At 45.4% G+C, this 25,256-nt stretch overlaps 1 protein-coding gene across 2 annotated transcripts in view; it reads right to left on the reverse strand.

Annotated features, from left to right (window-relative positions):
- LOC141111115 (carotenoid-cleaving dioxygenase, mitochondrial-like) overlaps nt 1-21,347 on the reverse strand; it is a 79,102-nt gene extending 57,755 nt beyond the window's left edge. Inside the window, exon 1 of one of the 2 annotated variants that reach the window (XM_073603133.1) lies at nt 21,241-21,347. In XM_073603133.1, coding sequence (XP_073459234.1) covers nt 21,241-21,280 — 40 coding nt within the window. In that variant the 5' untranslated portion in view covers nt 21,281-21,347. Of the gene's footprint in view, nt 1-13,504; nt 13,639-21,240 lie in introns of those variants that run through there. The other variant, XM_073603132.1, reaches the window with a different exon arrangement.
- Nucleotides 21,348-25,256: the final 3,909 nt, after the last annotated feature.

Consider the following 25,256-nt stretch of genomic DNA (forward strand, 5'->3'; position numbering starts at 1 on the left):
TCATGATAATACATACTTCATATCTGTTAGGCCAGCAGGAATGTGTTAAAATAAGCTAAAAAACACAAAAAAACAAACACACACACAGTGTTATAACCACTCAAAATAAAAACCAAATAAGTTCAGTCGTATTATTCATAACTTCACAAACAAATTAACAGGCATGAAGCATAAACTTCTACAGCATTGGCCAAAAGTTTTGAGAATGACACAAATATTAATTTTCACAAAGTCTGCTGCCTCAGTGTTTTTGGATCTTTTTTTCAGATGTTACTATGGTATAGTGAAGTATAATTACAAACATTTCATTCGTTTCAAGAGCTTTTATTGACAATTGCATTAAGTTTATGCAGAGTCAATATTTGCCTCGATGACCCTTCTTTTTCAAGCCCTCTGCAATTTGCCTTGGCATGCTGTGAATCAACTTCTGAGCCACATCCTGACTTTATGAATAATGAATGCTTGGAGTTTGTCAGAATGTGGGGATTTTATTGTTCACAAGTTCTCAATGGGATTTATGTCTGGGGAGTTTCCTGGCCATGGACCCAAAATTTCAATGTTTTGTTCCCCAAGCCACTTAGTTATCACTTTTGCTTATGGCAAGGTGCTCCATCATGCTGGAAAAGGCATTGTTCTTCACCAAACTGTTCTTGGATGGTTGGGAGAAGTTGCTCGGAGGAGGTTTTTGTACTATTCTTTATTCATGGATGTGTTCTTAAAGAGGTGTTCCGGCTGAAATTCGACTTTTTAAATAAAAATACCCCTATAATACACAAGCTTAATGTATTTTAGTAAAGTTAGTCTGTAAACTAAGGTCTGTTTTGTTAGTTTATAGGAGTAATTTGTTATTTTATAAACTTACAGCAGGCCGTGGCCATCTTAAGTGTGGGCATCTGAAGCCAGACTGTATTTCTTCCTGGATCTCACCCTTGCAGATCTTGCACATGCTCAGTGCAGCACAAGCAGTGTAATAGGTTTCAAGTCAGGTTTCCATAGCAACGGCAGTTTCAGGGGAAGTTGCCGCCCCTTCCCAGAAGGCATTGCAAACAGGAAATGATGCGATGGGCCACGGCCAGAGAGCAGGAGGTGAAAAATGAATACAGCAGATATACAGTAGGTGCTGAGAAAAAAAATGAAAAAATATCCAATTTGTTTACAGTGCACAGTTTATTGAGAGATGCTGAAGAGTTGTAAAAGTGGATGGAACTCCACTTTAAGTAGAATTGTGAGCGAGCCCACTCCCTTGTCTGAGAAGCAACCAAACACATGAATGGTCTCAGGATGCTTTACTGTTGGCATGACACAGGACTGATGTAGCGCTCACCTTTTCTTATCTGGACAAGGTTTTTTTCCAGATGCCCCAAAGAATCGGAAAGGGGATTCGTCAGAGAAAATGACTTTACCCCAGTCCTCAGCAGTCCAATCCCTGTATCTTTTGCAGAATATCAGTCTGCCCCTGATATTTTTTCCTGGAGATAAGTGGCTTCTTTGATGCCCTTCTTGACACCAGGCCATCCTCCAAAACTCTTCTCCTCACTGTGCGTTCCGATGTACTCACACCTGCCTGCTGCCATTCCTGAGCAAGCTCAGCACTGGTGGTGCCCCGATCCTGCAGCTGAATCAACTGTAGGAGACAGACCTGGCGCTTGCTGGACTTTCTTGGGCTCTCCGAAGGCTTCTTCACAAATGCAGTGCAAATGTTTTTTATAGGATTAAGTTCATTTCCATGGCAAAGAGGACTTTGCAATTAACTGCAATTCATTTGATCACTCTTTATAACATTCTGAAGTATATGCAAATTGTCATCATAAAAATTGAGGCAGCAGACTTTGTGAAAATTAATATTTGTGCCATTCTCAAAACTTTTGGCCACAACTGTATAAAAGCTAAGCACAAGTGATATGGGTTGTCAGGAGGACAAATAATTTATGAAGGAAACAACTGTGTAGGCATAGACCACATATACTTGCAGGAAAATCACATGGCCAAAATGAATGGGCTGCCGTGCCTGCATTTCCCACAGAAAAAAAGTGCATGCACCTTTTTCAAACAGCGGCCCGAAGGGAAATCACATTGTCATTTTCACCATAGGATTTCCCCGTGGTTCCTGCACCAGCAAACGCGCTTGGTTTTTACATGCGTGAGGGTGCCATTCAAAATGAATGGTAACTTTGTGCATTCTCACAGCAGCTCATTTTCACTGCAAGTTGTTGCGGGAATCCGCATAGATGTGAACTGAGCATCATAAAAGATTGCAGAGATGAAAACTGTTCCATATAAAAACCTGGCTGAGACTCAACTCCACCAAAAAAAAATTTTTTTTAAATAATATAGCCAATGCCAAACCTAAAACATGACACAAATTACCAAAGGAAGAAAATGATTCTATTTATATTTTTTTACATTCTCTCCATGGGTCCTCAAGGATGCATGCGTTACCGGCAAAAGGGAGGATTTACTAAAACTGGTGCACACAGAATCTGGTGCAGCTGTGCACATTTAATGTGAAAACAACATGCACTGACAGCCTTTGCGGCTGTCGGCTTGTGCTTCTCAATGAACTACCAGGGTGCTATTGAGTGCTCTGGTAGTTCATTGAGTCTTCCTGTCAGAGTGTAACTGCCTGCCCGTAAGAGGTACGAGCAGACAGCTTACACTGACCCTGCATTTGAAAGATAGGGAAGTGCAGAGGTAAATTCATTTAACAAATGTGAGAACACAGACAGAGGAATCCACATGAACACAAGACAAGGAACAGTGATTCAGATGGAGACTAATGGGGTGACAGATGTAACCACAAAAGATATAGGTTACAACGAGGGGTAGGTACCCCACTGAGACCAACCTTCCTGAAAAACAAACCATCAAGTCCGCAGGTTACATGTGATAATATATCCTTATATACAGCCAACACAGTGCCCCCTCCCCACTCCCCCAACAGTGGCCATGCAAGGTTAGCAAGATTGATGATGCAGCGGAGTAGAAACTAATTTTGAGGTCTGCTTAGCTACTGCATGAGTAAGTAGCCAACTGTGAGAGGCTGTGTATAGCTGATCATTCTTGTGCCCCTGGCACAGTCTGGTAGGGAGGCAAAGCTTCAAGATGCAAATGTCAATTATCCCAGAGAGAATTACAGCTGTGCAGAGCAGCACAACTGGATGTAATACTGTACCACCTCCATAATTGAGGTCTGTACCTCTGTATGGATTTAAGCCTTGGGGAGAGTTTCTCTTTAAGAAAGGAGCAAAAGTAAAATAAAAAATAAGGTTTCTTGAGATAAAATATCTGTTCATGAGAAACAGAGGCTTTCAATACCTAAATGTCCATTTTACGAAATGATCCTCCCCATATCCGAGGATTCATGGGAGAAAGCTATTGATGAGGTTCTTCCAATGTATACATTAACAGGAATTGTCTGCAGAAATTTGATAGAGTTTGGCAGCCGTGGATGACCCAGTGAGAGGACTTTTCTCTTGATGGTTATATGCTCTTCTAGGCTTTGTCATGACTGTGGTCGTAATATATATATATATATATATATATATATATATATATATATATATATATATATATATATATATATATATATATATATATATATATATAAAAGCTGTGAGTGTCGTTTGTCTCTGGTGCTCTGTTCCTCAGAAGTCACTTCTGATAAGTTCTCCGGACACACGAGATAACAGCAGCTAAAACTTTGTGTCAGGAAGGGAGCTTAGAGGTAGAGTAGCAGAGAGCTTGTCTAATCAGACTACAGCTCTGAATGTTCCTCGATTCCTATGTGGAGGGGGGTGCCTTTCCTCTAATCAGCTTACACACAATGTAAGCCCAGACTCCACAATCACTGTTGGAACAGGAAGAAAGATTTCTAACACGATCTTCACTTTTCAAGTGTAGAAAAGAGAAGACAGCAGATATACCTGTAAAACCTATGTAGGGAGATTTGATTCATCTCTGTATCATCTGGGGCTGTTCACTTCACTGGGTGTATGTGAGGGTTTACACCCACTTTAACCACTTCCCACTCGGTCTATAGCAAAATGACGGCCAGGTGGTAGCTCCGTTATTCTGACTGGACGTTATATGACGTCTTTCAGGATAACAGCCTGCACGCGCCCGTGGGGGCGTGCAGCACGGCGATCGGTGGTGCGGCGTGTCAGTCTGACACATCGCAACACAGATCTTGGTTAAGGCTCTTTACCTCACTCGCTTCTGACAGACGCGAGTAGAGGAGAGCAGATTGGCTGCTCCCCTGTCAGGGAGGGTCTGTGCTGAATGATCCCCCCCTGACCCCCCACGAGGATGCGCAACTTCAGACCACCAGGGATTGCCACCACTGATTACCACCAGGTATGCCATCCATGGCCACCAGGGATGCCAATCTGTGCCCAAATTCAATGCCAATCAGTGCCCACAAATGGTGCCTGCCAGTGCCTCCTTATCAGTGATGCCCATCAGTACCACCCATCAGTGTCAATCATAAGTACCCATCAGTGCAGTCTTTCAGTGACCATCAGTGCCCCCTTTTTAGTGCCCGACAGTGCAGCCTCAGTGCCCATCAGTGAAGGCGAAAATTTACTTATTTACAAAGTTTTATAACAGAAACAAAGAAAAACATATTTTTTCTACATTTTCGGTCTTTTATTTGTTGCGCAAAAAATAAAAACCCCAGCAGTGATTAAATACCACCAAAAGAAAGCTCTATTTGTAGGAACAAAATGATTAAAAAAAAAATTGTTTGCGTACAGTGTAGCATGACCATGCAACTGTCAAAGTGCGACAGCGCTGAAAGCTGAAAATTGGCTTGGGCAGGAAGGGAGGGGAAAGTGTCTTGTATTGAAGTGGTTAATATCTTCTATAATCTAGTGCAGCTAGCTGTGGGCAAAATTAGATTATATCAGACAATATTAGACGTTCAGTAAATTTTTATTTTCCCCATTACCAAATTTCACATAACTGCATTAATTTGCTCAAATTTTTATGCTAAAAAAAACTACCAGGAAAAATTCTTCAAACTACAGACATATATCCCTGTATTGCAAGATGTGCTCAGCTAATATACATACATGTTGAATCCAAAAATGTATTAAAAGCCAGTTCACACCATATGCAGTGGTGTTATATGTGTTATATATTCACACCACATGCAGTTATATGGTTTTCAATGGCATAGTTCCCACCAGTGCAGTCAGTTCCAGGGATTTTCAGTTCCAGAAAAAAAAAAAAAAAGGAAGTGGAACATGCTGCAATTTTCTTGCACTGGAATGCAGTAAAACACATAAAAAAGGCACTGGACCCTTAGTAAAAAATAACAAAAAATAAAACAGGAAAAAATAAGCACATGGAATGCATCCGGAAACGCACTAAAATCACACCAAAAACACATGCAGAAACGCATCAGGAAGGGATCTGGAGTGCGTTTTTGTGGGGTAAACCTGTATTCTGTCGAATAATGCCTCCCGTCGAAAAATGCATCCTACGCACTGCGCATGCGCAGTACGTCACTCCAGCTGATTTCCTGATCAACTGGCGTGACGTATCGACTGGGCATGCGCAGTTCGTCTGACACATTTTTCGACGAGAGGCAAGCCACGGGGAGCGTGCGGAGAGAGAGAATTTAAATTTAAGATTTTGCCTCGCTCTCTGTGCATCTCAACACTGGATGTAAGGGAGAACTCCGCAGGGAACACTGGATGTAAGGGAGAACTCCGCAGGGAACACTGGATGTAAGGGAGAACTCCGCAGGGAACACTGGATGTAAGGGAGAACTCCGCAGGGAACACTGGATGTAAGGGAGAACTCCGCAGGGAACACTGGAGGTAAGGGAGAACTCCGTAGGGAACACTGGATGTAGGGGGGAACTCCGCAGGGAACACTGAGGTAAGGGAGAACTCCGCTGGCTTGATAACATCAGCGGCAGCGCATCCAGCCCCGCCCCTAGCCTGCTCTAGAGAAAGGGGGCGAGCCCCATGCATAAGCAGTGTATTTGTCAGGGGAGCTTGGATTGACACAGCGGTGCCAGTGGGAGGGCCAAGGTCTGTGCTTCGAGAGGGGGTGAATAGCTATGTATGTGAAAGTGACCTACACTGCAGTTTAACCACTTAAGGACCGCCTCACGCCGATGTACGTCGGCAAGGCGGCACGGGCGGGCAAAATCACGTACATGTACGTGATTTGCCTCCCGCGGGTGGGGGGTCCGATCGGACCCCCCCCGCCGCCCGAGGCGGTCCCGTTTGGTCCCCCGGCGATCGGAGATGAGGGGGAGGCCATCCGTTCGTGGCCCCCCCCTCGCGATCGCCGCCGGCCAATCAGATCACTTCCTTTGCTGCTGTATGCTAAACAGCAGCAAAGGAAATGATGTCATCTCTCCTCAGCTCGGTATTCCGTTGCAGCGCCGAGGAGAGAAGACATCAATGTGAGTGCACCAACACTACACAACACAGTAGAACATGCCAGGCATACAAAACACCCCGATCCCCCCCCCCCGATCGCCCCCCGATCCCCCCCCAATCACCCCCCCCCCCCCTGTCACAAACTGACACCAGCAGTTTTTTGTTTTTTTTGTTTTTTTTTTCTGATTACTGCATTGGTGTCAGTTTGTGACAGTTACAGTGTTGGAACAGTATTACCCCCCTTTAGGTCTAGGATACCCCCCTAACCCCCCCTAATAAAATTTTAACCCCTTGATCACCCCCTGTCACCAGTGTTGCTAAGCGATCATTTTTCTGATCGCTGTATTAGTGTCGCTGGTGACGCTAGTTAGTGAGGTAAATATTTAGGTTCGCCGTCAGCGTTTTATAGCGACAGGGACCCCCATATACTATCTAATAAATGTTTTAACCCCTTGATTGCCCCCTAGTTAACCCTTTCACCACTGATCACCGTATAACCGTTACGGGTGACACTGGTTAGTTCGTTTATTTTTTATAGTGTCAGGGAACCCGCCGTTTATTACCGAATAAAGGTTTAGCCCGGCGGTGATATGCGTCGCCCCAGGCAGCGTCAGATTAGCGCCAGTACCGCTAACACCCACGCACGCAGCATGCGCCTCCCTTAGTGGTATAGTATCTGAACGGATCAATATCTGATCCGATCAGATCTATACTAGCGTCCCCAGCAGTTTAGGGTTCCCAAAAACGCAGTGTTAGCGGGATCAGCCCAGATACCTGCTAGCACCTGCGTTTTGCCCCTCCGCCCGGCCCAGCCCAGCCCACCCAAGTGCAGTATCGATCGATCACTGTCACTTACAAAACACTAAATGCATAACTGCAGCGTTCGCAGAGTCAGGCCTGATCCCTGCGATCGCTAACAGTTTTTTTGGTAGCGTTTTGGTGAACTAGCAAGCACCAGCCCCAGGCAGCGTCAGGTTAGCGCCAGTACCGCTAACACCCACGCACACACCATACACCTCCCTTAGTGGTATAGTATCTGATCGGATCAATATCTGATCCGATCAGATCTATACTAGCGTCTCCAGCAGTTTAGGGTTCCCAAAAACGCAGTGTTAGCGGGATCAGCCCAGATACCTGCTAGCACCTGCGTTTTGCCCAGCCCAGCCCAGCCCACCCAAGTGCAGTATCGATCGATCACTGTCACTTACAAAACACTAAACGCATAACTGCAGCGTTCGCAGAGTCAGGCCTGATCCCTGCGATCGCTAACAGTTTTTTTTGTAGCGTTTTGGTGAACTGGCAAGCACCAGTGGCCTAGTACACCCTGGTCGTAGTCAAACCAGCACTGCAGTAACACTTGGTGACGTGGCGAGTCCCATAAGTGCAGTTCAAGCTGGTGAGGTGGCAAGCACAAGTAGTGTCCCGCTGCCACCAAGAAGACAAACACAGGCCCGTCGTGCCCATAGTGCCCTTCCTGCTGCATTCGCCAATCCTAATTGGGAACCCACCACTTCTGCAGCGCCCGTACTTCCCCCATTCACATCCCCAACCAAATGCAGTCGGCTGCATGAGAGGCATTTTCTTTATGTCCTCCCGAGTACCCCTACCCAACGAACCCCCCCAAAAAAGATGTCGTGTCTGCAGCAAGCGCGGATATAGGCGTGACACCCGCTATCATTGTCCCTCCTGTCCTGACAATCCTGGTCTTTGCATTGGTGAATGTTTTGAACGCTACCATTCACTAGTTGAGTATTAGCGTAGGGTACAGCATTCCACAGACTAGGCACACTTTCACAGGGTCTCCCAAGATGCCATCACATTTTGAGAGACCCGAACCTGGAACCGGTTACCGTTATAAAAGTTAGTTACAAAAAAAGTGTAAAAAAAAAATATATATATAAAATAAAAAAAAAATTGTTGTCGTTTTATTGTTCTCTCTCTCTATTCTCTCTCTCTATTGTTCTGCTCTTTTTTACTGTATTCTATTCTGCAATGTTTTATTGTTATTATGTTTTATCATGTTTGTTTTTCAGGTATGTAATTATTTATACTTTACCGTTTACTGTGCTTTATTGTTAACCATTTATTTGTCTTCAGGTACGCCATTCACGACTTTGAGTGGTTATACCAGAATGATGCCTGCAGGTTTAGGTATCATCTTGGTATCATTCTTTTCAGCCAGCGGTCGGCTTTCATGTAAAAGCAATCCTAGCGGCTAATTAGCCTCTAGACTGCCTTTACAAGCCGTGGGAGGGAATGCCCCCCCCCCACCGTCTTCCGTGTTTTTCTCTGGCTCTCCTGTCTCAACAGGGAACCTGAGAATGCAGCCGGTGATTCAGCCAGCTGACCATAGAGCTGATCAGAGACCAGAGTGGCTCCAAACATCTCTATGGCCTAAGAAACCGGAAGCTACGAGCATTTTATGACTTAGATTTCGCCGGATGTAAATAGCGCCATTGGGAAATTGGGGAAGCATTTTATCACACCGATCTTGGTGTGGTCAGATGCTTTGAGGGCAGAGGAGAGATCTAGGGTCTAATAGACCCCAATTTTTTCAAAAAAGAGTACCTGTCACTACCTATTGCTATCATAGGGGATATTTACATTCCCCGAGATAACAATAAAAATGATAAAAAAAAAAAAAAAATGAAAGGAACAGTTTAAAAATAAGATAAAAAAGCAAAAAAATAATAAAGAAAAAAAAAAAAAAAAAAAAAAAAGCACCCCTGTCGCCCCCTGCTCTCGCGCTAAGGCGAACGCAAGCGGCGGTCTGTCGTCAAACGTAAACAGCAATTGCACCATGCATGTGAGGTATCACCGCGAAGGTCAGATCGAGGGCAGTAATTTTAGCAGTAGACCTCCTCTGTAAATCTAAAGTGGTAACCTGTAAAGGCTTTTAAAGGCTTTTAAAAATGTATTTATTTTGTTGCCACTGCACGTTTGTGCGCAATTGTAAAGCATGTCATGTTTGGTATCCATGTACTCGGCCTAAGATCATCTTTTTTATTTCATGAAACATTTGGGCAATATAGTGTGTTTTAGTGCATTAAAATTTAAAAAAGTGTGTTTTTTCCCCAAAAAATGCGTTTGAAAAATCGCTGCGCAAATACTGTGCAAAAAAAAAAAATGAAACACCCACCATTTTAATCTGTAGGGCATTTGCTTTAAAAAAAATATATAATGTTTGGGGGTTCAAAGTTATTTTCTTGCAAAAAAAAATAACTTTTTCATGTAAACAATAAGTGTCAGAAAGGGCTTTGTATTCAAGTGGTTAGAAGAGTGGGTGATGTGTGACATAAGCTTCTAAATGTTGTGCATAAAATGCCAGGACAGTTCAAAACCCCCCCAAATGACCCCATTTTGGAAAGTAGACACCCCAAGCTATTTGCTGAGAGGCATGTCGAGTCCATGGAATATTTTATATTGCGACACAAGTTGCGGGAAAGAGACAAATTTTTTTTTTTTTTTTTTTGCACAAAGTTGTCACTAAATGATATATTGCTCAAACATGCCATGGGAATATGTGAAATTACACCCCAAAATACATTCTGCTGCTTCTCCTGAGTACGGGGATACCACATGTGTGAGACTTTTTGGGAGCCTAGCCGCGTACGGGACCCCGAAAACCAAGCACCGCCTTCAGGCTTTCTAAGGGCGTGAATTTTTGATTTCACTCTTCACTGCCTATCACAGTTTCGGAGGCCATGGAAAGCCCAGGTGGCACAAAACCCCCCCAAATGACCCCATTTTGGAAAGTAGACACCCAAAGCTATTTGCTGAGAGGTATAGTGAGTATTTTGCAGACCTCACTTTTTGTCACAAAGTTTTGAAATTTGAAAAAAGAAAAAAAAAAATGTTTTTTCTTGTCTTTCTTCATTTTCAAAAACAAATGAGAGCTGCAAAATACTCACCATGCCTCTCAGCAAATAGCTTGGGGTGTCTACTTTCCAAAATGGGGTCATTTGGGGGGGTTTTGTGCCACCTGGGCATTCCATGGCCTCCGAAACGGTGATAGGCAGTGAAGAGTAAAATCAAAAATTCACGCCCTTAGAAATCCTGAAGGCGGTGATTGGTTTTCGGGGCCCCGTACGCGGCTAGGCTCCCAAAAAGTCCCACACATGTGGTATCCCCGTACTCAGGAGAAGCAGCTGAATGTATTTTGGGGTGCAATTCCACATAGGCCCATGGCCTGTGTGAGCAATATATCATTTAGTGACAACTTTTTGTAAATATTTTTTTTTTTTTTTTTTTTTGTCATTATTCAATCACTTGGGACAAAAAAAATAAATATTCAATGGGTTCAACATGCCTATCAGCAATTTCCTTGGGGTGTCTACTTTCCAAAATGGGGTCATTTGTGGGGGTTTTGTACTGCCCTGCCATTTTAGCACCTCAAGAAATGACATAGGCAGTCATAAACTAAAAGCTGTGTAAATTCCAGAAAATGTACCCTAGTTTGTAGACGCTATAACTTTTGCGCAAACCAATAAATATACGCTTATTGACATTTTTTTTACCAAAGACATGTGGCTGAATACATTTTGGCCTAAATGTATGACTAAAATTGAGTTTATTGGATTTTTTTTATAACAAAAAGTAGAAAATATCATTTTTTTTCAAAATTTTCGGTCTTTTTCCGTTTGTAGCGCAAAAAATAAAAACTGCAGAGGTGATCAAATACCATCAAAAGAAAGCTCTATTTGTGGGAAGAAAAGGACGCAAATTTCGTTTGGGTACAGCATTGCATGATCGCGCAATTAAAAGTTAAAGCGACGCAGTGCCAAATTGGAAAAAGACCTCTGGTCCTTAGGCAGCATAATGGTCCGGGGCTCAAGTGGTTAAGAAAGCCCATCAGAGATCCCCGTATCCAAGAGCTTGCAATCTATTAAAATGCCATACAGTTTATCCCTGTTTACTCTTTGTTCTTTTGACAAGTGTGCTTTAGAGCATGTTAAGCCGTAGCTGTGCTCCCTGGGGATATGCTGATTGCCCATCCTTGCTGCTGCTGGAGGGAGCCCAGGTGACCATGAATGAGGGCCCTAAAGACTTGGTCATGGTGAGTGACCAAGTCACCAAGTGGCATATCCCCCACACCATCTCATACCCCACTCTGCTAGACTGCAGCAAGGGTAAGAGCTCTGCCAAACTCTGAAAAATCCTCTGCACCTTCTACAGTGCTGAGCCCTGGTTCACACTGAACGCAGCTTTGAAATTGTGCTACTTCACTTGAAATCGCACAATTTCAACGCCGCATGTCAGTGCGATATTGGGTGCGACTTGGCTGACATCTGTGCGACTTCATGCAGTGATGTCTATGCTAGTCGCACCTAAAAATCACCAAAAATAGTGCAGGAACTACTTTTTCAAATCAGTGCGGCAGCGCAAAGTCGGCGTTGCACCGATTTGAACAGTTCCATTGCCAACAATAGGGTGCAACTTGTCATGCGATTTGGCCTGTCAAACATGACAAGTCACACCGGTGTGAACAAGGGCCAAGGCCTCATTTTCCCACACAGAGATGCCCAGGTGTACCCCACATTCCCATGCAGAAAGTCCCACATGGATTTAGAACACTTTTCAGGTTTTTATTGCTGTCTGAGGCTGAAGATTCACCCTCTCATTTTGTCCTGTTTACCGTTATCATTGAACATCCAAAATTTTGGGTTGTCCCCAGAAAAGGAATAGATGGGAAATCCTCCAATAGGGACACTAGTTCTGGTGATTTGGGGGGGGGGGGTCAAGAGATTCCCTCAATTTATAAGGATTTCCTCTTACTTCTTGTTTTAACTCCTTCAGATCCGCGAATAACGGCTACAGCGCAGATCTGCTTTGCTTGGAGGGCTTTAATAGACGTCCTCCCCTTTGCACGCTCCCCGCGTGCCCCAGGCAGGAGCTGTGATCACCAATCCCGACCCCTTACCACGTGATCAGCTGTCAGCCAATGACAGCTGATCACGTGATGTAAACAGAAGATCGGTAATCTGATCACCGGCTTCAGTGCAAGGGACATCGCTCCCGAAGAGGAAAAGGCGAAGCCGCCTCATCTGTGCCCACCAATACTGCCTTCCAGTGCCACCTGCCAGTGCCCACACAGTGCCACGAATCAGTGCCCATCAGTGCATAAGTTTTAGCAATCAGTGCCACCTATCAATGCCCACCAGTGGTGCCAATCAGTGCCACCCAGCAGTGCTGCCTATCAGTATCACCTACCATTGCCGATCAGTGCCCATCAGTGCCACCCATCAGTGCCACCTATTAATACCCTTCAGTGCCACCTATCAGTGCCCTTCAGTGCCACCCATCAGTGCCACTTCTCAGTGCCCACCATTGCCGCCTATCAGTGCCCATCAGTGTAGCCTCATCCAGCGTACATCAATGAAAGAGAAAAATTACCTGTTTGCAAAATTTATTAACAAAATATAAAACTTTTTTTTTTTTTTATTTCGGTCTTTTTTTAACAAAAAATAAAAAACCCAGAGGCGATCAAATACCACCAAAAGAAAGCTCTATTTGTGGGGAAAAAATGATAAAAATGTAATTTGGGTACAGTGTTGTATGACCGCGCAATTGTCATTCAAAGTGTGACAGCGCTAAAAGCTGACGGGGATTATAGATGTACTGTATCCAAAATGAAAAAGTTTTGCCTGTTGGTCTACTTTAGTTCTTAATGCCCCTCCCCCCACCACCACACACATCAGCAGCTACACATGCGATTTTTCGCACGCTAAACAACGTGGTGCCCTAGGGTCTATTTCGTCCCGCATTTCTTACAAGTAGGGCAGCCCATTGTAATCTTACAAAATTTTATTTTTATATTTACAAAATAAAAATAATAATAATAATAATAATAATACACAGCAGTTCTATGAACAAGAGCTGTAATAATCCAGGCTGACAGACATGAGGCTTTTCACTGAGGAAACCTTACAGGCTGATGTGTACAACACCTGGGATTCCCTGTAATCCCTTCCCATAGACTTCTTATGCCAATGCAGGGCCGACCAGGGGAAGAAGTACATTCAGCACCTTGTTATATAACACTGAGCCCTCACAGCTTCCGTACACAGCACTGCTCCCAATGCTCCCGGTCCCCGGACACTGGCCATTACCTGACACACGGAGCACTCTGCTAACCTCCACCACTCTCATGTTCAACAACAAAACTCCTATAGTCCTCAGACCCCCCCCGCTCTTCACACCTATTGGGCGTTGCCTCTGTCAATCACTGAGCTTTCCGCCCTGATTGGTCTTTGGTCACCATAAGAATCTTCCTACCGATGTTTCGTCAGATTAGGCGACCTGTCGGAATGTATAACGGAAGTGACGTTTCGTCACCGTCATCTTGCTACACCCTACACGCCTCCATAGTAAGGATACACTGGGAAGGGGGGAAGGCGGACATATTGTTACCCCCACCGGAGTTTTGCATTTTACAATTATTTTTAACAGTAAAGTGAGTTTATATAGTAAAATACAGTACTTAGAATTCAGCCTGACTGGTTAGATGTTGAATTTTAAAAGCAGCGGCAAGCCTGCTCATCTTATAGGTTTACTAATCTGACAGAAGTTAGCTGCTTTTACATAGTTGCCAACATTGCAAAAAAAATATGTGGGACACTTTTTTGGCTGTAGGCAGAGCCGTATAATAATTAGGGATCGGGGAATGCGTTTGTAGGCGTGACTTAGCAAAAAAATAATAAAATTGCGGCGCGAAAAATGGGCGCGGTTTACGTGAAATAGTGGGCGTGGCTCAAAGGGGTGTGGTTAGAGTCTGAGATGAATGAGGGATGGAGAGGGAAAGGGGGAGAGAGTAATGAAGGAACAGCAGCCCCAGATCCTACACAACAATAGAAATATGTGTATTCTAGAAAGTTTAACAATCAGCAGATAAAGATACTCCAAACACCTGGCGTTAGCACTTCAATCATCCCGGCACCATGATTGTTATGGTGTCAGGATGATTGAAGCGCATTATTTCTATTATTACATTGTAATATAAAATGAAATCATTCAACTCACCATAATGCCGAATCAGTGGGATCCCTGAGCGTGTCACTAGCCACGTCGCCTGCCACCAGCAGAGTCCGTCCTTGCATCAGGTGCCCCCAGCAGAGTCAGTCCTTGCATCAGGTGCCCCCAGCAGAGTCTGTCTTTGCATCAGGTGTCCCCAGCAGAGTCTGTCCTCGTATCAGGTGTCCCCGGCAGAGTCCCTCCTTGCATCAGGTGCCCCCAGCAGAGTCCGTCCTCGCATCAGGTGCCCCCAGCAAAGTCTGTCCTTGCCTCAGGTGCCACCAGCAGAGTCAGTATAGACCCCCTCAGTGCAGACCCCCCTCAGTGCAGACCCCCCTCCATCAGTGCAGACCCCCTCCATCAATGCAGATCCCCTCAGTGCAGACTCCCTCAGTGCAGACCCCCCTCCATCAGTGCAGACCCCCCTCCATCAGTGCAAACCCCCTCAGTGCAGACCCCCCTCCATCAATGCAGACCCCCTCAGTGCAGACCCCCCTCCATCAGTGCAGACCCCCCTCCATCAGTGCAAACCCCCTCAGTGCAGACCCCCCTCCATCAATGCAGACCCCCTCAGTGCAGACCCCCCTCTATCAGTGCAGACCCCCTCAGTGCAGACCCCCCTCCATCAATGCAGACGCCCTCAGCACACCCCCCTTAGAGCAGACCCCCCTCCCATAACGCCCCCCAGGCCCCAGCACATGTCCATTACAGCGGCCACTGGCGCCGTGTGTTCAGTGGAGAGGGGAGGGGCCGATCCGTGCGAGAGGAGAAGACGATATATTGGCTGCACAGATCGAACCCCGCTTCCCCTCTCTACTGAACACAAGGGGGAACGTTCTAGCGGCGGCGGGACCGGCCGCCATTTTACTGAAGCCTGCTTGCCAAAAACATGTAAAATGCAAACATTCCCAATTTCCCTGGGCAAATCCCAATTCGGGACAGCCTCCGATCGGGACGAGGGTCCCAAAATCGGGATTGTCCCGGGAAAATTGGGACTGTTGGCAACTATGCTTTTAAAATTCAACATCTAACCACTCAGACGGAGTTCTAAGTACTGTAGCTGTTGTTCATATTAAGGATGAACAATGATCTGTCTCCTCACTTGGGCAGTCCCCTCCGCCCACAGTTAGAATCACTCCCTAGGACACACAGGACACACAGTTAACACCCAGCTCAACTGCGCATTTTTACCACCTCCCAACCGAAAAATGTCTAAATGAGGCCTTTGAATACCAAGTTGTAGCAACATTTTCTTACTATAGGTCCAGCAGTCAGTATCACATTGATAAATCACTACCTTCACAAAGTGGGGAACAAACATATCCAAGACTTTGGGCTCATGGGCACAGATGGTTTGTGGTGTAAAAAGCTTAAAAATGTATTTTCCAAACGCGGAAGTTTTACATTTGGGAAATATGTGTCCTACAGATATGTGCGTGTAAAGGGCAATGGAAAAAAATCTGCATGTACCCAACTACGGCCACATACAGCCATTCACCTTTACAGGTAGCTGTAAGTGCCACCTGTGACTCCCCAGGCGTGAAAAAACACCAGGAGTTTTACACTAGAAAATATTTGTGCTGCTAGCCATGTGTGTGTGTGAGCTCTAAGGCTCCATTAACACTTGTGCGACTTTGGACACAAAGTCGCATGACAAGTCGCAGCCCATTTATTTCAATAGAAGCCGTTCAAATCTATACAACTTAAAGGTATCTGCACTACTTTGATGTGACTCTCATGCAACTTGAGTGCCATAGACTGCAATGTAAACTTCCAAAAGTCGCATGAAAGCCGCATATTTACCACTTCCCGACTGGCTCCCATACATATACGGCGGCAGGTTGGCTCTCCTGTGCAAATTGCTTCATATGTACGGCAGCTCCTTTAAGAGCCGTAGCAAGCACGAGCCCACTGCACGGCTGGGGTCCCAATGCGCGTGGCTAGCATGTGTGATCGTCACCGGCCACCCCTGGTCGCGGGCACGAGAGCCAGAACAGGGATTTGTGTGTGTAAACACACAAATCCCTGTTCTGACAGGGGAGGAGAGACAGATCATGTGTTCCTACTAAGTAGGAACAGCGTCCTGGCTCCTCCTCTAGTCAGTCATATCCCCTCACAGATAGAAACACACTGGCGGAACACACTTAACCCCTTGATCGCCCCCTTGTGTTAACCTCTTCCCTGCCACTGACATTGATATAGTAATCAGTGCATTTTTATAGCAAAAATCGCTGTATAAATGTCAGTAGTCCCAAAAAAGTGTCCGAGCTGTCCGCTGCAATGTTGCAGTCCCGCTAAAAGTCGCAGATCGCCGCCATTACTAGTAAAAAAATAATAATAATAAAATTACCACCAAAAGAAAGCTCTATTTGTGGGAAAAAAGGACATCAATTTTGTTTGGGTATAATGTCATACGACCGTGTAATTGTCAGTTAAAGCGACGAAGTGCCGTATCGCAAAAAATGGCCTGGTCATTAAGGGGGCAAATCCTTCCGGGGCTGAAGTAGTTAATGTTATCAGTGAGACAGTTGTGCAACAGTAACAGTCAACAGTCAGTCGCATCCAAGTAGTAGTGCCAAAGTTGCAATGTAAAGTCGCAATAGAAATCGCACAACTTTGGAGTCACACAAGTGTGAATTGAGCCTAAAGCCACGTACACACGATCGGATTTTCGGCAGGGAATTGTGTGATGATAGACTGCTGGCCTAAAATCAGATCGTTAGTTCGCCCCTTCAGACAATTGTTGTCCAACTTTCGGCAAACAAAATGTTGGATGGCAGGCTAGTACATATTCTGTGGACAATGGTCTGTTGTCAGATTTTCCTATCATGTGTACACAAGTCCGTCACACAAAAGTTCAAAGTACAAACACGCATGCTCGGAATCAATGCTTACCAAACACGACATTAGCAGAAGGTGGAGCTCAAGAGCTGAAATTCCTCATAGTACGTCCCTACGTTCGTGTTTGTTGGCTGACAATTGTGTACCGTTTGTATGCGAGACAAGTTCCTGGCACACGCCCTTCAGACAAAAGTCTAATGCCCTGTACACACGGTCGGACTTTGTTCGGACATTCCGACAACAAAATCCATGGATTTTTTCCGATGGATGTTGGCTCAAACTTGTCTTGCATACACACGGTCACACAAAGTTGTCGGAAAATCCGATCGTTTTAAACACGGTGACGTAAAACATGTACGTCGGGACTGTAAACGGGGCAGTGGCCAATAGCTTTCATCTCTTTATTTATTCTGAGCATGCGTGGCACTTTGTCCGTCGGATTTGTGTACACACGATCGGAATTTCCAACAACGGATTTTGTTGTTGGAAAATTTTATCTCCTGCTCTCCAACTTTGTGTGTCAGAAAATCCGATGGAAAATGTCCGATGGAGCCTACACACGGTCGGAATATCCGACAACACGCTCCGATCGGACATTTTCCATCGGAAAATCCGACCGTGTGTATGGGGCATAACGCTCTGTTGGCCAACAATCCGATCGTGTGTACGAGGCTTAAGAGTCACTATACATGGTATCTGACCAGTACAATCAACTTTTGATTGTAAGATGAGCACCTACCTAATCTAACAAATGCATTTGTATCCAATCAGACATGCCCTTGCACAACACAGTTTGTTAGGGTCGCCATACTTATTACAATCTGATTGTACAATTTCTGTATGATCTTCTTTTAATTTACCAAAACCACCGTATGTAGTATGAGAACAATCCATTCAGTTTGCAATCAATGCACACAGAGGAAAATTAGGCGGTCACCTAAGGCCTCAAGCTGACAGGGGCTTCACGGCCTCCTAATTTGCGCATTACCCCAGTTTTGAGGGACCTTAATGCTGCTATTCTCAGGCAGCGTTAAGAGCCCTATCTCACTTAAGAGCGGGCCTCACAGTGGCAAAACAGCTTACCAGTGGTCTGTCTGTCCACCCCCCACCACCCCCACTCAAGCCAATCCCCGTCGAGCCCATGTCGAGCTCAGCTGATTACTAGTGTGTGTGTATGCGCAGTTCTGGAGCCAGCCAACTAGTAATCAGCTGAGTCTGGCTCGGGCTTGGCGGGATTTGTTGGCAGGCCGCTTGTCAAGTGCACGGTGACATCATGGTGCTTGGCAACTTTCCGGCAAATTTAAAAGCATCTGCAAGGAGGGGGCACAGGTGAGGGAAAGACCAAAGCCTGCAGGCAATTACAGGTTAGTGTGTGACACAGTCAGTTACTCTATATTGGGTATCACAGATGTAAGGGGCAAGTGGCGACCCTAAGGTGAACCCCTTTACCTTAGTGTATTCACTCTGCAGACTCGGGTGCAAAGGGGAACTCTGCTGACCCTGATATAAGGGGGAATGTTGTGGAAATGGGAACTCTGGTGTAAGAGGTTCTCTAGTCACCAGAGCTCCCCCTTACATCAGAGTTACAGTACAAAGAGAACTCTGCAGACTCTGATGTAAGGGGGGGGGCTCTGGTGACCAGAGAACCTCTTGCACCAGAGTTTCATTTTACACCAGAGTCCACAGCATTCCCCTTTACATCAGGGTCTGCAGAGTTCCCCTTTACATCAGGGTCCGCAGAGTTCCCCTTTACATCAGGGTCCGCAGAGTTCCCCTTTACATCAGTGTCTGCAGAATTCCCCTTTACATCAGGTTCCGCAGAGTTGCCCCTTATATCAGGGTCCGCAGAGTTCCCCTTTACATCAGGGTCCGCAGAGTTCCCCTTTAAATCAGGGTCCGCAGAGTTCCCCTTTACATCAGGGTCCGCAGAGTTCCCCTTTACATCAGGGTCCGCAGAGTTCCCCGTTACATCAGGGTCCGCAGAGTTCCCCGTTACATCAGGGTCCGCAGAGTTCCCCGTTACATCAGGGTCCGCAGAGTTCCCCGTTACATCAGGGTCCGCAGAGTTCCCCGTTACATCAGGGTCCGCAGAGTTCCCTGTTACATCAGGGTCAGCAGAGTTCCCCTTTACATCAGGGTCCGCAGAGTTCCCCGTTACATCAGGGTCCGCAGAGTTCCCCGTTACATCAGGGTCCGCAGAGTTCCCCTTTACATCAGGGTCCGCAGAGTTCCCCTTTAAATCAGGGTCCGCAGAGTTCCCCTTTACATCAGGGTCCGCAGAGTTCCCCGTTACATCAGAGTCCGCAGAGTTCCCCGTTACATCAGGGTCCGCAGAATTCCCCGTTACATCAGGGTCCGCAGAGTTCCCCGTTACATCAGGGTCCGCAGAGTTCCCTGTTACATCAGGGTCAGCAGAGTTCCCTGTTACATCAGGGTCCGCAGAATTCCCCGTTACATCAGGGTCCGCAGAGTTCCCCGTTACATCAGGGTCCGCAGAGTTCCCCGTTACATCAGGGTCAGCAGAGTTCCCTGTTACATCAGGGTCAGCAGAGTTCCCTGTTACATCAGGGTCCGCAGAGTTCCCTGTTACATCAGGGTCCGCAGAGTTCCCTGTTACATCAGGGTCAGCAGAGTTCCCTGTTACATCAGGGTCCGCAGAGTTCCCTGTTACATCAGGGTCCGCAGAGTTCCCTGTTACATCAGGGTCCGCAGAGTTCCCTGTTACATCAGGGTCAGCAGAGTTCCCTGTTACATCAGGGTCAGCAGAGTTCCCTGTTACATCAGGTTCCGCAGAGTTTCTGCTTGCACTGTAAGGTAAACCCTGCAAACTCTGATAAACTGTAAGGCCAGGTTTCCCCGCATACAATTCGCATGACAGGAGACTATGACCGGCTCTCAATTGACCTGGTTCACAGACCTCCGGGACGGCCGTGGTCCACATTGCAAAAAAGGTCCTGTGCGTCTTTGGCTCAGTTTCAGGGGCAAATTCAGGCAAAAATTTGGACCTGATTCGTACCTGAATCAAATTGAAAAAGCTCTTCAAAAGCGCTCAGAGTTACTGGCAGTTTGGAAGCGCCTCAGTGTGAAAGGGTGCACTTGCAGGATGGGAAAAAAAGAAAAGAAAAAAAGTCCTGCAAGCAGCATCTTTGGGGCGGTGTGGGAGCGTTGTATACACCGCCCATTAGAATGAATGGGCACTGCTTCCGAAGCGCCTAAAAAGCGATTTGGAAGCGCTGCATTACGGGCGCTTTTAACCCCTTCCTGGGGGTTAAATGCGCCCGCTACCACCCGAAAAGTGGCGCCAAACACTATAACAGCGGTAAAGCGCTGCTGGAACAAGTGGCGCTATACCGCTAATGCTGGCACCACCCCAGTGTGAAAGTAGACCAATTGCTTCAGTGGAGACAAGTCAAGCCAGAAGCTGAGATGTAATCGTGAAGTGTGGAGCCTGGTCTTGCCCGGAGCGGCATATAATAAATTTGACATTGAATGGATTCCCTATTGTTTCACACTAGTGCTGTATTGGTGTACGGGGAAAAAAAAAAAAAAAAAACATAGGACATGTATATTTGCACAGCACATTGTGGCATATATTGTAATGCATCACAACAAGCTGCGGAAAATAGAAATAGCAAACAAAACAAAACAAAAAAGTGCATTGCAACATATTTACAAAATGCATTGTAGCACGGCACAATTTGAACACATATGCTGTGAACAAGTACTGTAATAATCCAGCCTAAACCTATGAGACATTTCACTGAAAAAAAAAAAACAACTTGCAATACACTGTAATCAATTCTAATGGACAACCAGGACTGCCTATTCCAATGCAGGGCAGCCCAGGAAGCACATTCACCTAATCACACAGGAAGCCCTTGTTGTATAACACTGAGCCTTCAAAGAATGTGTACATAGCACTGTACTGCCCCCAATGTTCCTATTCTCCAGACTATAGACAAGTATGTAGGAGCATTGTATATACAGATATTACCTGACACACGCAGGACCCTGCTCATCTCCAGCACTCTCATCTTCCACTACAAAACTCCTCTGGACCCTGACTCTTTACTCCTATTGGTTGTTATCGCTGTCAATCACTAAGATTTCTGTCCTGCATTCCATACATAACGGAAGTGACATGATCAGTGTGATCTTTGCTATACTGGACTGTGTGAGGTTATGTGTACTACACCCACTGCAAACATTTCCCTAGACAAGCACAATACAGGCCACAGCTCTCTGTACATGGCTCCCCAAAATAACAATGCATAGCGCACTTTCTGGCATATATGTTTTTATTAGTTATTCCATAGACACAAATTAGAGCAGCAACTTTTCATATAATATTTCAATAATGTGGAGCATGCAGCAGCCCCAGCCCCAGTGTTGTCATGTCTGTCAGAGACACAGCATAGAATACGGAGTACACCAAGGTTGAGATCCCAAGGCGACAGAAGACGTTGAATTGGAGGGGTTGTTCAAGAAACTCCCTGAAGAAAAGTAATGATAAAGGATGAAGAGAGGAGAATGGATAAGGCAGAAACCAGTTTCTTAAAGTGGAGTTCCACCCAAAAGTGGAAGCTTCGCTTATCTGCTTCCTTTTGTTAAAAACAGGTCCCCGCTGCCACTACCGTGTAAGGGTGCCACGGCTACCGATGGCATTTACGCACAGCTCCCAACTGTCCCTGATTTCAAGGGACTGTCCCTGATTTGGAGCAATGTCCCTCTTTCCCCTCATTTGTCCCTCATTTTGGTCTGATCTATATAGTTGTATATAAAATGCACTTTTTATCTTTCAAAAAGTGTTTCCCAGTGCCAAACCTTTCATCCAATTTCTAAATTGCTGCATTTGTAAATTTTTTAAAAGCCAATATAAAGGAATAGTAGTGGTAAAAAAAAAGCCCTTGTGGATTTAATTAACCTTTTTTTGGGGTTAATTCTCCTTTAAAGGGGGTGTGTCCCATGCCTGCATACGTTTGCTAGTAGGTGTCCCTCATTCCCATCTCAAAATGTTGGGAGGTAGGATTTACGGCCCCTCCTCCTTTCCCCTGCTGCCTTCTGGGAGACACACATAGTTCCCAGAAGACAGTGGGACCATTCAGAAAGCGCACGCTACTCGCACATTCGCAGTAGAAAACAGGCTATGAAGCCGCACCGCAAAGGCTTCACTTCCTGTTTCCCTTAGGATGCCAGCGCCTGCTCCCAGAAACTGATGGACGGTCAGCTTTGTGTGCCGACATCACGGGCTCCCTGGACAGGTATGTTTTTCATCCAGGAACTCCGCTTTTAAGAGTACTCAGGGGCAGACGTAGGTCAAAACAAACTAAAAAAAAGCCAAAATATATGAGTGGATAAAGTCAGAACTATCCCTTTCCTTCGAGAGATAAATTTCAACAACCATGTAATTAAAGTGGTACCATTTCTTAGATGTGATGGCTGCATTTGTTTTCTTTTTTAGGCTTTCTTTCTTATGTTTTCATCTGGTGATCCAGTCAGTAAGTCTGTTTTTCACAAGAACAAGCTCTCCAGCAGAATGTATCAGCTATAGAGATGAGATAGCGGGGGTGCTTAGAATGATCTGCTTTTATTTATTTGTGTGAATTCTTTATCCCAAAAGGAAAAAAAATGTTTCCTGTAACTGGTTATAGAATATTAGCTGGAGTTTGGCCTAAATTTATTAGTGTATTCAAATCAGCTAGTCCATCTAACATTACCCTCCCCTCAGACAGGCAATACTGCTGTCCAAATAATACATCTAATACAGGAGATGTGTTACTGGCCAGATCACCAGAAAACAGAGAAAAAGCCTATAAAAGAAAACTAATGCAGCCACCACATCTAATGATTGGGTAAGCTAAAACATATTCAATTTTGTTTTAATCCCGCTTTAAAGTCAGTGACTGAGACATGACTGAGAAGTAGAATGGCACTCCAATAAAAGCCTTTATTGAGCAGGAGAATGGAATAGAGAACCTTGGGCCTCTAAAAAAAAAGGCCAAGAAAAAGGCCAAGGATCATCCACCAGAAGTTTGAGTGTGTCTGTATACCACATTTTTCTTGGCCAATTTTGTGCAATGAGAATGACCAGAACCCTTTCCTCCTCTGTCTTGCACTGCAGTTGAGGTAGGGTCTTCATCGGATGGAATACATAAATCAGCCTAAATTAAGTCCAAGGAATCACTAGGGCATCTACGGCAAAGGCCAGATCTTGACTACAAATCTGTTCAGCTTCTTGTTGAAACCTGGAGATAGGGATGAGCCGAACACCCCCCTGTTCGGTTCACACTAGAAAATGCGAACAGGAGAAAAGTTCGTTTGAACACGCGAACACCATTAAAGTCTATGGGACACGAACATGAATAATCAAAAGTGCTAATTTTAAAGGCTTATATGCAAGTTATTGTCATAAAAATTGTTTGGGGACCTGGGTCCTGCCCCAGGGGACATGGATCAATGCAAAAAAAGTTTTAAAAACGGCCGTTTTTTCAGGAGCAGTGATTTTAATAATGCTTAAAGTCAAACAATAAAAGTGTAATATCCCTTTAAATTTCGTAGCTGGGGGGTGTCTATATTATGCCTGTAAAGGGGCGCATGTTTCCCGTGTTTAGAACAGTCTGACAGCAAAATGACATTTCAAAGGAAAAAAAGTCATTTAAAACTACTCGCGGCTATTGCATTGCTGGTCCGACAATACACATAAAAGTTCATTGATAAAAACGGCATGGGAATTCCCCACAGGGGAACCACCGAACCAAAATTTAAAAAAAAAATGACGTGGGGGTCCCCCTAAATTCCATACCAGACCCTTATCCGAGCACGCAACCTGGCAGGCCCCAGGAAAAGAGGGGGGACGACAGAGCAGCCCCCCTCCAGAACCGTACCAGGCCACATGCCCTCAACATTGGGAGGGTGCTTTGGGGTAGCATTTAAAGAAGCATTTAAATAAAGGAATTGTCAAAAACTGTCTCTTGTCATTTTTAACATTTTTGACAGTTTTTTAGTGAAATGGTAGGGGTAAAGTACCCCCTTACCATTTCACACAGGGGGGGGGCCGGGATCTGGGGGTCCCCTTGTTAAAGGGGGCTTCCAGATTCCGATAAGCCCCCCGCTCGCAGACCCCCACAACCACCGGCCAGGGTTGTGGGGATGAGGCCCTTGTCCTCATCAACATGGGGACAAGGTGTTTTGGGGGGCTACCCCAAAGCACCCTCCCAATGTTGAGGGCATGTGGCCTGGTACGGTTCAGGAGGGGGGGGCGCTCTCTCGTCCCCCCCTCTTTTCCTGCGGCCTGCCAGGTTGCGTGCTCGGATAAGGGTCTGGTATGGATTTTTGGGGTGACCCCACGCCGTTTTTTTTTTTTTGGCGCGGGGTTCCCCTTAAAAACCATACCAGACCTGAAGGGTCTGGTATGGAATTTAGGGGGACCCCCACGTAATTTTTTAAAAAAATTTTGGCAGAGGTTCCCCTTAATAATCAAACCAGACCTGAAGGGCCTGGTATGGAATTTAGGGGGACCCCCACATCATATTTTTTTTTTTAATTTTGGTTCGGGGTTCCCCTGTGGGGAATTCCCATGCCGTTTTTATCAATGAACTTCTATGTGTATTGTTGGACCGGCAATGCAATAGCCACGAGTAGTTTTAAATGGCTTTTTTCCTTCGAAATGTCATTTTGCTGTCAGACTGTTCTAAACATGGGAAACATGCGCCCCTTTACGGGCATACTATAGACACCCCCCAGCTAGAAATTTAAAGGGATATTACACTTTTATTGTTTGACTTTAAGCATTATTAAAATCACTGCTCCTGAAAAAACGTCCGTTTTTAAAACTTTTTTTTGCATTGATCCATGTCCCCTGGGGCAGGACCCGGGTCCCCAAACACTTTTTATGGCAATAACTTGCATATAAGCCTTTAAAATTAGCACTTTTGATTTCTCCCATAGACTTTTAAAGGGTGTTCCGCGGCATTCAAATTTGCCGCGAACACCCCAAATTGTTCGCTGTTC

This window comes from Aquarana catesbeiana, linkage group LG10 (genome assembly GCF_042186555.1).
Source record: "Aquarana catesbeiana isolate 2022-GZ linkage group LG10, ASM4218655v1, whole genome shotgun sequence".
In the NCBI taxonomy this organism is placed as follows: domain Eukaryota; kingdom Metazoa; phylum Chordata; class Amphibia; order Anura; family Ranidae; genus Aquarana; species Aquarana catesbeiana.